This window comes from Sycon ciliatum, chromosome 1, assembly GCF_964019385.1.
Source record: "Sycon ciliatum chromosome 1, ocSycCili1.1, whole genome shotgun sequence".
In the NCBI taxonomy this organism is placed as follows: domain Eukaryota; kingdom Metazoa; phylum Porifera; class Calcarea; order Leucosolenida; family Sycettidae; genus Sycon; species Sycon ciliatum.
Genome location: NC_088643.1, coordinates 57,102,491 through 57,115,777, shown reverse-complemented (window position 1 = coordinate 57,115,777; position 13,287 = coordinate 57,102,491). Strand labels below are relative to the sequence as shown.

The 13,287-nt window shown below is 44.8% G+C and overlaps 1 protein-coding gene and 1 non-coding gene across 2 annotated transcripts in view; one reads left to right on the top strand and one right to left on the bottom strand.

Moving 5' to 3' along the window:
• Window positions 1-877: 877 nt before the first annotated feature.
• The window catches only part of LOC135804505 (uncharacterized), a 17,162-nt gene continuing 4,752 nt past the window's right edge, over window positions 878-13,287 (bottom strand). Inside the window, exons 7-20 of the mRNA XM_065318390.1 lie at window positions 13,102-13,237; window positions 12,396-12,491; window positions 11,693-11,790; window positions 10,871-10,971; window positions 9,753-9,867; window positions 8,553-8,722; window positions 8,085-8,172; window positions 7,798-7,842; window positions 7,385-7,473; window positions 6,934-7,032; window positions 4,383-4,438; window positions 2,968-3,107; window positions 2,325-2,516; window positions 878-1,843 (exon numbers count right to left, since the gene is read on the bottom strand). Of these exons, the coding sequence (XP_065174462.1) occupies window positions 1,583-1,843; window positions 2,325-2,516; window positions 2,968-3,107; window positions 4,383-4,438; window positions 6,934-7,032; window positions 7,385-7,473; window positions 7,798-7,842; window positions 8,085-8,172; window positions 8,553-8,722; window positions 9,753-9,867; window positions 10,871-10,971; window positions 11,693-11,790; window positions 12,396-12,491; window positions 13,102-13,237 (1,686 nt within the window). The 3' untranslated portion in view covers window positions 878-1,582. The remainder of the gene's footprint in view (window positions 1,844-2,324; window positions 2,517-2,967; window positions 3,108-4,382; window positions 4,439-6,933; window positions 7,033-7,384; window positions 7,474-7,797; window positions 7,843-8,084; window positions 8,173-8,552; window positions 8,723-9,752; window positions 9,868-10,870; window positions 10,972-11,692; window positions 11,791-12,395; window positions 12,492-13,101; window positions 13,238-13,287) is intronic.
• Trnae-cuc (transfer RNA glutamic acid (anticodon CUC)) lies at window positions 5,751-5,822 on the top strand. The gene has a single exon. It is a non-coding gene; the product is annotated as a tRNA-Glu (tRNA).

Below are 13,287 nucleotides of genomic sequence, written 5' to 3'. Positions count from 1 at the left end.
GTTTTTCCTGCTTTCGACGCTGGCTTCCTTCTTGGTCAGGTGGCTAGCAGCAGCAGCTCAGAGAGAAAGAGCGTGGATAGAGGATCCAGAGATGGTTTTCTGTATCCGTTAGGAACGAGTTCTGATGTCTGGGAATGTAAGAAACAGAACACATGTAAGGTATCCTGGCTGAAAATCTCTCCAGTCCACGCTTGTTCTGTCTCCAAATGTCTGCTCTTTGGGAAGAGAAGCTCTCAGTAAAGGAGTGTTCTGCACATTTCAAGTTCGAACGAATCCCTAATGAACGACTATAGTTATTGCAGATTTGGGACTCATCATGGTCATTCTGTTCCTCAAAATAATCCCTCCTGCTTCGTACCAACTTCGATATCACAAATTATTTCAATAGCATACGGTGCTCATAATGATTACAATATTAACAGCAATTACATGTCCAGCTACAAAGCTTGCAAGGCAAAGTCACCAGATGCAATAACGCCATTGTCATTTTTCGTAGTAAGATCATAGAACACTAGCGGTTGTGAGAAGTTGCCTCATTTGCCCAAGTACATAAACATGTGTGCAAAATAGGGGCCCGTGAAAAACCACCATGCTGAGCCCCTTGGGTATGCCCCTATTTACACACACACACACACACACACACACACACACACACACACACACACACACACACACACACACACACACACACACACACACACACACACACGTACATGAAGCTCCAACACATTTTTAAAGAGACGCAAACGAACAACCTTTTGGAAGGCTCATGTCAGGAAATGTCCGATGAGGGGAAGGAAAGCGCAACTAAAAATGAGCACGAGCTACATGTACAATATGTACACGTATGTCCCACGGAAACAAAGAGTGCCGAAAGTTACTGGATGATGACGCAAAGCATCAAACCGCCCAACTTCGGAGGCTCATGTTTATGTAATAAACATAGAAAGGGGAATGTAAGTGAAGACGAATTGTGAAAAACCGAATCGCCAACATCCTACTGAACTCCACTATGATAATAGTATGAGGGGACTAGTTACAATAACAAGTTGTTCCACGCGACGTTCGACATATGGGAACCATATCGACTGCTTATTCATAATACGATAGAAGAACAAAGATTTTTAAAATGTAAGATTAGATACAATGTCATGTAATTGTACATGTACATGTATCACCATGGAAACTGTGTGGAATAATTGGTATCTGATCATGACTTCACTACATTAAAGATACACTGTACGTCAAAGTAGGAAACGGCATTGATTTTACAAATCGTTCAGGTCAGTTCAGTTAATTCAGTTTTTTTTTACGGATTCTCCAGAGGTAAATGGATCGTCGCGAATGGCTGCCCTGTCGTCTTCTTACAGATAAAGTATCCACATCGTCATCATCATCATCATCATCTACATGTACATTGTATATGGTATTATGGTTTGTTGCAAAGACTTAGAGTTCCATATCATCACCACAAAGATCGTTTTGTTGGGGTGTCATACGTTGGGAATGTAGAGCCTTCCATTGCATCACCTTCACTGCTTGATCCTTGAAAGGCAGCCAGGCATTATGATGTCTCCGATGACTATGTAGCCAGCGTGTTGGTGACCGAGACTGTGAGCAGGCTGACAGACCACTGCGGAGCTTGGAAGGTCACTGTTGCATCGCTGAACGACGCTGTGGTGTTGGAGACAGACACCAGCATGGGATTGTCCAGAGTGTTCTCCGAGTCGGGATCGGGTCCGCTGAGCTGGCAGACTGTAGCACCCAGGATCGTGCCTGACAAACCTTCCAGCGTCGTGTCTAGTTGCGCATCCGGACCCCAGTTGGATACCTTTACAAAGACCTAAGAGGAGAAAGCAAAGACGATTACCATGGCAAGGCAATACAACTACATGAACATGTATATTGCTCAAGGTGCATACTGCTTAAAGTGCATCGACTTGCAGGTTCACGATTAAGGACCCTATTATCTATCGTTGCGCAGAGGGGTAGAATTGGACCTAATCATGAGTCCAAGTCGTGTCATGAACGACCGCGGCTATTTGAGCGTTGAATCGCAATTGCAATCCTTTCCTTGGCTGCATGTTTGGCAGAAGGGTGGGCCACGGTGCATGGTCTTCAAGATGTACAGTGCATGATGATTGATGATGCTACGGTGTCAGTTCTAGCTGTGTCCCAGGTCCAAGAGATCTACATCTATCTGCATGAGCGTAGTTCCTAGATTCCGTCAGAAAATCAAGGGTGAACTGGAAGAGACACAGCAGATGAGTACCTATTTCACGCATACAACGTGCTGCCTATTTCATCTTCGCGCGTGCGCTCACCGTTTGTATGCCTGAGGCTGGCTCAACCTTGGACATGGTAACAGAGGCAGCCATCTGGGCCGTATCATCCGCACGTCTCGGCTTGCCATTGTGTCGGTGTGTGCGAACAGCAAACTGACCTTCTGTTGTGCTCATGTTGAGCTGAAAGTAAGCTAGATAGGAGGCCATCCTGGCACTAGATGAGAAAAGTACCTGCAAGGTGCATGAGACACATCATCAGGTGGAAACCCAACATGTCATGGTCGATGTTATTTACTAAGGCAGGCCATGATGGCTGCTGATGTGTTTTCAGCCGAGACTAATATGCACGCAGTATTAAAGTACCAATAGCGGCGCAGGTGAAACTACACATACACATCTACATGTACGTGTGCACTGGTAGTAATATTAGCAACAATGTGTCTATGGATTCAACGATGTAGCATACTGTATTGTATACCTGTACCCATTCTCAGGCTTGTCCCTTCCCATAATCATCTATTGGGGCCATAGTCATGTTACATGGAGTCCATCGTGTTGGATGCAAGTATTATGTGATAGAAAGATCACTGAAGGGATCATCTATGGTGGCAAAGTAGATTTCAGGGGAATCAGGACAGCCGAACGGTTTCCACTTTGCATGACATTGTACATGTGCATGTACCTGGTTCCAGTACGAAGGAGTTCCGTACGATTCGGACGAGTTGTAGACGATGGCATCCACTTTCCACCTTCGATCGTTGACATTGACGAAGAGTGGGGCGTAGCTGGCCATCGCCACGACATCACTGTTTCGCTCCAGTCCTGGGTACGAGGTAATTACATGGAATGTTACACAGTTTGTTGCATAACCGAGTACCCTGCAATTACTGTATGGGGGTACATGTACAGTATAGGTTCTTGTCGCGCGTCTGGGTGTTATTTATTATTATTATTATTAGACACAATCTCATAGCATGTGACAAGCATAGCTAATGCAGGGACAGAATCCCCTGAGACAAGGGCGTTGAGCCAGCCACGGCAATAGTAAGCTAGGAAAACAAAGCAAATATGAATTAAAGCAGAAAATGAATGGAAAATTACAAAGAAAAACGATTAACGGAAGCGAGCACTATCAAAATTCGTGCATCACCCAGGTATTCGAGAATGTTCTTCGATGATAATTATTTAGTTATGCAATGTAGAATGTGCAGCAGATAGGCCGCTTTAGCATTGCATATGATAGTTAGTTTCGTAATTTTCCCACACGTGCAGTACATGGCCACTGATTGAGGAGTGAACATGTTTTATCTTGCCGGAAGGGTTTTGTCGAAGAATTCAGCTTTCAGTGCACACAATGCACACATTCCTATTGCAATTAGTACCTTATGTTCCGTGCCCTCTTTTCGAGTGATAGTCAGTTTGTGTGTATCAGGACAATAGCGAAAGAAGCATTCTCGTGGTCTTTTGTGCCGTGTCCAAACTCTTTACTAAGAGTGTCGGTGTCACGTTGGACGATTGTTTGAACAAGGCAAATGCGATTAGTGTGATCTGTGATGAGTTTATGCAGAAATCGTGTTCAAGCCTCCAGTGGCTCTTTCGTGGGAACAAGAATACGATTGTGTAACTATAGCGAGGCCATTAAATCATGCCATGACCTTAACTGAAGTGACCAAGATCTACAAAATCCTCAGGATCGGTTATGTAGATTTGTCTTGACCGCAACCAGCATGCAGGCCGCTACGATCATACAGCATTACGTGTCTCTAAATCAGTCAGATACTAAGTAGGAACTGGTCAAGGTTGAGATCGTGCCAGGGCAAAGAAATGCATAATCATGTGCATGTTACATTGTAGTATGATTGTACACTGTACAATATGCTTTTGAATGTACAATGAATTGTGCAATGAATGTACAATGAATTGTGCACATTTAATCAATAAAAACATGGAAAACAGTGGTTGGCGCACCAACTGAGTCAATGTCAATGTCTATTCTTTACATACATGTAACGTCACATGGAGCAATTAAAACAAATGTCCATAATTACACATGTACATGATTGTACATGACGATTTACACGACTACTAACTACTAACCTGTCATCCATGCTGCTTCCGCCACCGCTGCACGCAAGTTTCCTGTGCCAGCATCCCTGAGGGGAAGAACACAATTCGTTAGATTGAGGTTTCCGGGCTGTGCATATTTCGGTACTCCGTACTAGTGATTATGTACACCCATACATGTAAGTCCCCGATCAGGCTGATGAGGCACACCCAGATCTTTTGAACTGGCATCGTCAATACTTTCTTTTGCATGGCTCCACATTGTTACTTTCTTTCGTCGCCTCCTCGTTCTTTTTTTTATTTTATTTTTTTATCACATTGCACATACCTGCGGAAGAAGGGGAGACAAAACGAAGACGAAACAAAAAAGACAACAATGGGTGTGTAGCTGCTACATGAGCTGCGCTGGTGAGATGCAGTGGACTCCCCGACCAAGGGTCTCGGGATCGGGTTCTCCAGTGAGTCTCTGACTCTACATGACTAACACGCACTGCAAATGTGCGACCACTGCATCACGGTTACTCTTGTGGCTCATCTGCCACGCATTTAATCACTCATCTCCTTCCTTTCTCCTTTCCTCAACAAATTAATGTTCGTCCCATTCCCTGATTCTTCTCGGGATCGTGCCATTGCTTCCTTTTTGTCTGGCTCATGCATTCAGACAAACTTTGCCATTGTGATCTTTCCAGTAAATATCATGACCGAGAGTGGTGCATTTGATAAACAAAGATAGAATTTGTACGATACTTTTCTGGAAAGACAAAACGTCTGGAAAAGTATCGTAGAACATTCCACCTTTGTTTATCATATGTACCACTCTTGGTCTAAAGAAGGACTTTATTTACATGTATAATACCGTAATAATATGCAACGATTGTTGTGCAGGAAGATGCTCAGCTCTTCGGTACTATTGTTATCTATTGTAGTGAAGTAAAACTAAGCGATACAGTGTAACAACAACAGTTCAGAAAAGCTAGACAGAAACATACATGTACATGTAGAAGGAAGGAACATCAACAGAGGCTCTTTATCTGGGGGTTCTGGCCACTTTCATTGTGACACCTGTGCAAAACCAAAACCACTACCAGCACTAGACCATGTGGGAGACACGAGAGATTCACAATTTCACATGATTTGACACTGATGTCGACATTTCTCAGGTGGCTAGTCCAAGGCAACAAGGAGATAAGATGTGCATCTCCCTGCCACCCACTCCGTCATTGTGTTTGAAGTTCAATCAACAAGCCGCCGTTAGCAGGTTATATCCGACTGTAATCTACTCGTACAGGTATGCCTTGTAAGTAGTTAGTTGTAGTGTCAATGTGTCATCCCGCCTCTCTTTCTCTATTCGAAAAAGCATTTTACAATGTAGTGTTGCCTGCACTGATGTATTGCTGTGTCTCCCATATGGTCTAGTGGTTAGGATTCGGCGCTCTCACCGCCGCGGCCCGGGTTCGATTCCCGGTGTGGGAACATTTCTTTTTGCTTCTTTTTTTTGCTCCAGACTCCCTGGTATTTATTTTTTTTGCCGGCGGCGCGATACGCACTTTTTTTTTTTTTCGATAGTGAGGAAAATGTTATCAACTCCAAAGCACGAAAAAGGCCAAAAACTAAACCAAGAACATATGCAATAACATGTTATTTATAAAGACAGGACAAGTGAATAATTAGTCAGTCCATTGTTCATGATGATCTCCGACGGTTACGTCGGCAAGCGAGCCTCCGCCACTGCCAAAGCAGCGTGGGCTCCGCAGGAGGGTGCAAATTTCAAACCAAAATTTAAACGCCTACAACCGCGAATGCACATGATACAGGACGACTCCCTGGTAGTTGACGACTCCCTGGTATTTGACGACCCCCTGGTGTACGCCCCTCTCACACATACATCCGGCTTCCATCAAAAGTACATGAAATGTACTCTTGCTTCCATGCATTTGTCCAGGTACTCGATTCCCACTGTGCACCATTTTTTCATCCCCGTGCACCGCCCAGACCAGGGAGTCGTCAAATACCGGTATCTGACGACTCCCTGGTCTGGACAGTACCTGAGTTCGGCTTGACGTAATCCAGGAGGCTAATTTGACAAGGGAGACCCAGAGGAGATACGCTTCAATTTTCTCATTCTGCCAGTTCCCAACACTTCTGGTCAAAGTGACAGACTATTTGATCATAATTGGGTCACTTTCATAGTTTTTAAACGTTGTCAACATACGGGCCGTGGTCAGCTAAACATGTCTTTGAGACATGACGGAAATAGAAATTGTTTCTGTCCAGCGCGATCACGCTGTGCTTCATCCGCCAACCGGTGGCGAATGATCTTGTCAAACTTCGTTCTCACATCTGTTTGGCGTTCTAGCTCAAGTAGTCATACTGGCCGAAGTTTAAAAAAGAAAAGAAAAGAAAAGACAAAGGAAAAGTAACAGTTACGTTCCAATGGAATACTAAAATATCACCACACTGCATAGCCCTATGTAACATAACGTTGCTGGGCAGAATGCTGACGTTATCATGCAGATAGAGGAGAGAGCAGAGGTTAGGTACATGTACGTATGTATACAAATACCAGACTACAACAGGGCCTTACTGGGTTATAGCGTATTCTGAGTTGAACACCAAGGGACCGTTGCGATCGAACGTGTCGAATCGCTCGACTCCAGCGAAGAACGTTTCCGAGTTGGTGTATCTATCGAAACGAACGACAGAGGTATACTGTCAAACAGTTATACGTGGCATACAGTCAGACGCATGGCTACGTCCAGAGCAAGTGGTCCGATAGATACTCTGGCTGATACATATGTACCCATACACCTTCACAACACTCTCCAAACGGTCTCTGGGCTACACCAATCACTAAAAGAAAAAAAAGATACTGTCATCATTTTCAAATAGTGGATGGCTACAGTGGAGTCTTCACACTTTGAGAGATGATACACATGTATGATACACATGTTTTGACGCAGTATCCACCTTTTTAAGACTGCTTGAAGGAACTACCCTACATGCACTATGTAGTCTCTTCAATCTGCGTAACTTACATGTGATAGTCATAGATGTCGGTCTTGGCTGGTGGATTGTGAGTACTGAGATCGCAGTTGGCAATCAGTCGCATGGTGGGATAGCGAATCTTGCGGTACACGATCAGACATATGAAAATACAATTGTGATTTGCATGTACATGTGCAGACACAAGTATACATGTACATGTACAGCTGGCTTTTTCACTTGCCATCCTGAATTTCTGCTTTCCTCGTTTCGAGTATACAACTTTCGTCAGTGAAGATACAGTCATGTCGATATTGTAGAATGGTTAAGATAGTGAAAATCACCCTTAAATGTACCTGACCATACAGTACAGTACTTCCGTTTGCCCTCAGCCTACAGGTAATACCATTAAAAAAAATTATAATCTGCATTCCATCTATGATTCATACACGAAGACCACCCTTACCTTGATCTCCCTGTAAAATTTGATGTAGTTCCCCAGGTAGTTTGGCTGTAATGAAGGACAGTAGGATAGTAGCAGTGAGTAGATCAGCCACTGGGTACAATCGATACACCTCCCTACGACCTACGTTATCTTTACCATTAGTGTGAACTGCTCCACAATCACAATTCAGCCGCGCCTCGAAATATGAGCATTAAATTTTGGTTTTTGCTTGGCGCCAGTCACCCTTCACGCCAGCTTAGTCTCATCATCATGTCAAGCACTCCGAAATGTTGTGTCTTGTCACTCACCTTACCACAATCCTCGTTGCCAATTGCCATTATGCTCAGTGAAAAGGGCTCCGTGCGACCCATGCTGGCACGCACCGAGCCCCAATAGCTGCAGGGACAGGCGACCAAGAGTCATGGTAACTGTTTTGTCAGGACATGGTCACCTTCGAACTATAGGCATCTCCTCTGATAACATTACCACTGCACGTTAATTCAGAGACTTTCTTGTACCGCAAATGTTCCGATTGCGTACATGTATGTACAGTTGGACACAATACTACAGCTACGTGTAGTACCTATTCCTAAGCGTGTGCAAATGCAGTATTATGGTGACACTGCCTTGTTCAGCACCTCTGGCCGATAGTAAAGGCCCCTTGGTTCGAGCCCTGGTGATGACTGCAGTGTTTCTTCAGACTGTTCCATTACAACTCCATCATTTAATGGAACTATTGAGCATCATTTCAGCACTGATCTTCGTGAAAACGTTACCTGGTAGCTGGTCCAGTGGCAAACTCCAAACTATCCAGCGCATCCTGAACCCAAGGCTCAATGTCGGCAGTAGCAATCTCATCAGTGTGCGATATGCCGTTGTTGATCACCCACACAGGATCAGCTCCCAGTAGCTCACACAGAATCATATATTCATAGAAACCCAGACCCTGTAGCAGAGAGACAGGGAGAGAGGGGAGAGCGAGAGAAAGAGAGCAAGAGAGAGAGAGAGAGAGAGAGAGAGAGAGCGAGAGAGAGAGAGAGAGAGAGCGAGAGAGAGAGAGAGAGAGAGAGAGAGAGAGAGAGAGAGAGAGAGAGAGAGAGAGAGAGAGAGAGAGAGGAGAGAGAGAGCGCGAGAGGGAGAGAGAGAGAGGGAGAGATAGAGAGAGGGAGAGAGAGAGAGAGAGAGAGAGAGAGAGAGAGAGAGAGAGAGAGAGAGAGAGAGAGAGAGAGAGAGAGAGAGAGATAAAGAACCTTCAAGCACGCACATTAGCTAAGTCTAGAGTAGTATCAGATCATACAAGTACTGAAGTACTTCTGAAGTACATGTGTATGGTACTTGTAATAGGGGGAGATTTCATTGTGCTTTCTGTATGTGGTGTGCCAAAACAGTATGTTGGCGTGAGAAGCAGAGTGCTCCACTGCGTTTGTGCCTTAACGGGACTTTCCACATAGCAAGGAGAAAGAAGCGACAGGAGAGCCCCGAGGAGCGAATCTTTCGTCTCTCATTTCGATCCTGTTTCCTTGCTGTATATCCAGCATCAACATGATGTACATGTATTCATATTCTACTTGATTTCGTTCTTGCAAGGAAGGTACATACAGATATTGCGCACGAAGCATGATCCCCTACTGGTCACGTAGCAGACCTCAGATGCCACCAACTGAATATGCTCTGTTCGCTACAAGCATTTCTTCTTCCAGGAGTATACTCCTGCCTCTGCCTGCGGTTGTATCTCCTTTCTGATCATTTGCTCGGAAGTGTTCATCTATTATCAAAGTGTAATTGAACCATGAACATTCCGATATGATTGCATAGTCAGTACGGCCCTGAGGTGTGGCAGTTTATTTTGAAATTGCATTACATTTTCTAGTATGTATACGTTGCCCTGCTTGAGAGTACATGCGTGTACTCGTTCTTTACTAGGTAGAATACATGTATTTCCACAATACAGTGTATGCCATGCAACTGTTACATACATCATCACTCCAGTAGCCCCACAGATTGTAATGTCCTGGTCTCTGATGTATTGGGCCGACGGACGGCTTCCAGCGAAATGCATCGGCCAGCTTATCGCCTTCGACGTAGCAGCCACTATGAAACACACATGAAAACAATACACCACAATCATTCTTTCCATTTTCAAACCAGTCAGGAGTTCAGGACGCCGATAAAATGAACGTGAAAACTGGAAATATTGGTTCTGGACTGCAAGTACTGTTCGGATATAATCCACATGGTCGTCGCTCTTGTGCATAAAGCTTTACTTTAACCATGGCATGGGTTATACTGCTTTTTAAAAGTAATCTTCCGAACGATGCTGCATTTTCTGTTTATCAACATACATAATTATATTATAGTAAGGTGTCAACATCAGGACGTCTTTTTACAATAACGACGACGACGACGACGACAACACAAACAACAACAACAACAACAACAACAACAACAACAACAACAACAACAACAACAACAACAACAACAACAACAACGAGTTATCTCTTATTGGCGATGGTGCCATCGTGAGAATAAAGAATTCAACGAGAATAAAAGATTTCAAACAACAACAACAACAACAACAACAACAACAACAACAACAACAACAACAACAACAACAACAACAACAACAGCAAAATAAGCCCTGCTCTACTAAGCATCAGGTCATTACATCACATGTGTCGTAATATTACTTGAGAACTGGTTTATTGACAAAGCCAATCGAGTGAAACCATCAAGTAAGAATCAAAGCAAAAGGAATACACGTATGCTACTTTTACTGGTCTTTCCATTTCCTGATAACACTTCAATCTTTTTAGAAACACTCATCCCCGGACAGTAATGCACTCATCCCCGGACAGTAATGCCCAATTCCGTGCTAGACTACTTCAGAAGTAGACCAACAGAGCTCTAGAGGCAGAGGTCTCCCCATGGCCCAGGGTGCTACAGTACTGCGGCAAAGAGGTACATGTACATGCATGGTTAGTACAGTACAGTGTCAAGTGTCTTCCGATAATATTCTCATGACATGGGGCTTGCCACCATGCCCCACTGGCATCAGCGATCTACAATGTGCATAATTGTGTGTGTGTGTTCTTACCCAGGAAAACGTACGAATGCCGGCTGGATGGCCTGAAGCTTTTCAAACAGGTCCTTTCTGAACGGATAGCCGCCAGGTAGATCGGCTGGCATCAGAGAGACCTACAATTGTACATGTACATTACATACACATGTGAACGGAACCAGGAGTCGTAAATACTACCGGTATTTTACGATTCCCTGATAGGAACCGGCATGCATCAAACTACATTCACCACGCACTGGAACTGCTACCAAAAAATGGCATTCATTTTTGGCATATACCGGGTGATAGGAACCATACTACTAGCGCTCCTGGGAGCTGCATCTGCGTCTTTGCTCTTTGCAAGGTGGTGGCTTGACTGTAAAGGCATTCATATTGCCTGGTCGGGTAGTGTCCACGTAGACATGCATGGTGTTCACATCACGATGTAGCAATGCTTCAACACTGTAAACTTCCAATCCCTCTAAATACATGTTCGCATCCGTATGTGCATGCTGTATCTGGTTTTGTTGGCGACGACGGAGCTGCTGGGGACGGGTGGTTAGTTTGAAGGAATCAATGGTTGGAGTAAGGATAGGAAGACGAAAACAGAAACAGAATAGGAGCTGATTTCCTGGTAGGGAGGTAGGATCTATAATGATTCACAAACCAATACCAGCCGTACTGGGTTAGGCTGAGAGTCCCACCCCTCAACGTTGCAACATTACCAAATTGCAATATTGTGCGTATCAGCGTGTCGTAGGCCAACCATTCCACTGTATACATGGGTGTGTGTGGGGGGGGGGGGGGCGGAGGGGCGGGTCTTGAGGTGAATACCACTTCCTAACGATAGATACGTACCACGTTGACCAGCAGTTCGCCCTCCAAAATGAGCTGCAAGTGTGCATTGGAGCAAGAAGCACTGGCTGTGATAACGCACTGCGTCCGGGTCCAGTTGCCTGAAGAGCATAGGAACAGCAGCAGCAGCACAGCAGCAGAAGAGTCAACCAGGTGGAGAGAGCATCACTCACCACACTGGTCATTCACGGCACAGGTGTGTTGGACCTCGGGTGTGACGGGGAAGAAAACTACAGACCAGTCCATTGCTGAACCTTTGCTGGATTATAATGTACCTATACAGTCAACTTGGCTAATAACGACTGCGGATATAACGACAATTCGCTAATAACGACTGCGGATATAACGACAATTCGCGAATAACGACTGCGGATATAACGACAATTCGCGAATAACGACAGCATTTCATGCCCAGAGCAAAGTCCCATCCAACTGTGACACATTATAATGAGACTTCGGGTATAACGACACTTCGCGAATAAGGACACTTTTCTGCTGCCCCGCCGAGTGTCGTTATAAGGGAAGTTGACTGTACGTACTGCACAGGCAACAATGCTCGTTTGTCATTATCATGTGGCTCATGGACACAACACATCACAACACATCACAACACATCCGGATGATCGAGATGCAGTACTAGTTGTCGTGTGCGTCTAATGTAGAATCATGTAGAATGGTACAAATGATCTTCTCCTCTTGATCCTACCTTCCTGGCCCAGACGAAGTGTGCATGAACCTAGCGCTGTGCCATCGCTGGTTTTCGCCAGGGTAGCTGTTACGGTTGCTGGAGCCTTTGTATCACCTGCCACATGCACAATGAGTCACAGGGAGCGGAGGCAGAAAGCAATGCAGCTTGTTCAGCTCCGAGAACAGTTCTCACTAGTCTTACGTATTACTCGACTTACTCAATATCCGGACAGCTACCTGTTTCGACCTTATTAGGAGCTTAGAGTTACTGGCCAAACTGATCGCAAGGAAGTTTAATGAACAACAAATTAAAGTGGCTCAAACTCAGAGAACAGTTCTTGCTTACATATTACATGTGCTAGACTTACTCAATCTCCGGACAGCATGCTGTTTCGACCCGCTTATTAGGTCTCCTCGGCGGAGCTGAAGTCTAATGAACAACGAAGCTGTTTTAAACCGGCTGAAAGCGCTAAACAGCCTAAAGTCTGAGTGCTCTAAATGCGATAAACACGGGGATGCCGTTTCGACCTTGTTAGGTCTCCTCGGCGAAGCTTAGAGTTACAGGACAAACCGATCACAATGAAGGCTAATGTCGAACAGCAACTCGTGTGGCTTCCAGAACCCATACTGTACTATACCAAATACTGTATGGCAGCAGTATAGTATTAGCAAGAGTACATAACCCCCCGGGGGTTATATACTCTTGGTATTAGTACTGAGCTTACCCACCGCGCTGGCGAATAGAGAGAGGTTGTAACGTTCTTTGGCCTCCACATTCATTCCCCAGTATCCGTAATTGACAACACCACACGCATCGCCGTCGAAAGCAGCGCAGGAGATGTGCAATGCTTTCGGGAGTGCCTAGACAGCAACACGGAGAGAAGTTAGAAGGGTGCACATTACACTCGTCT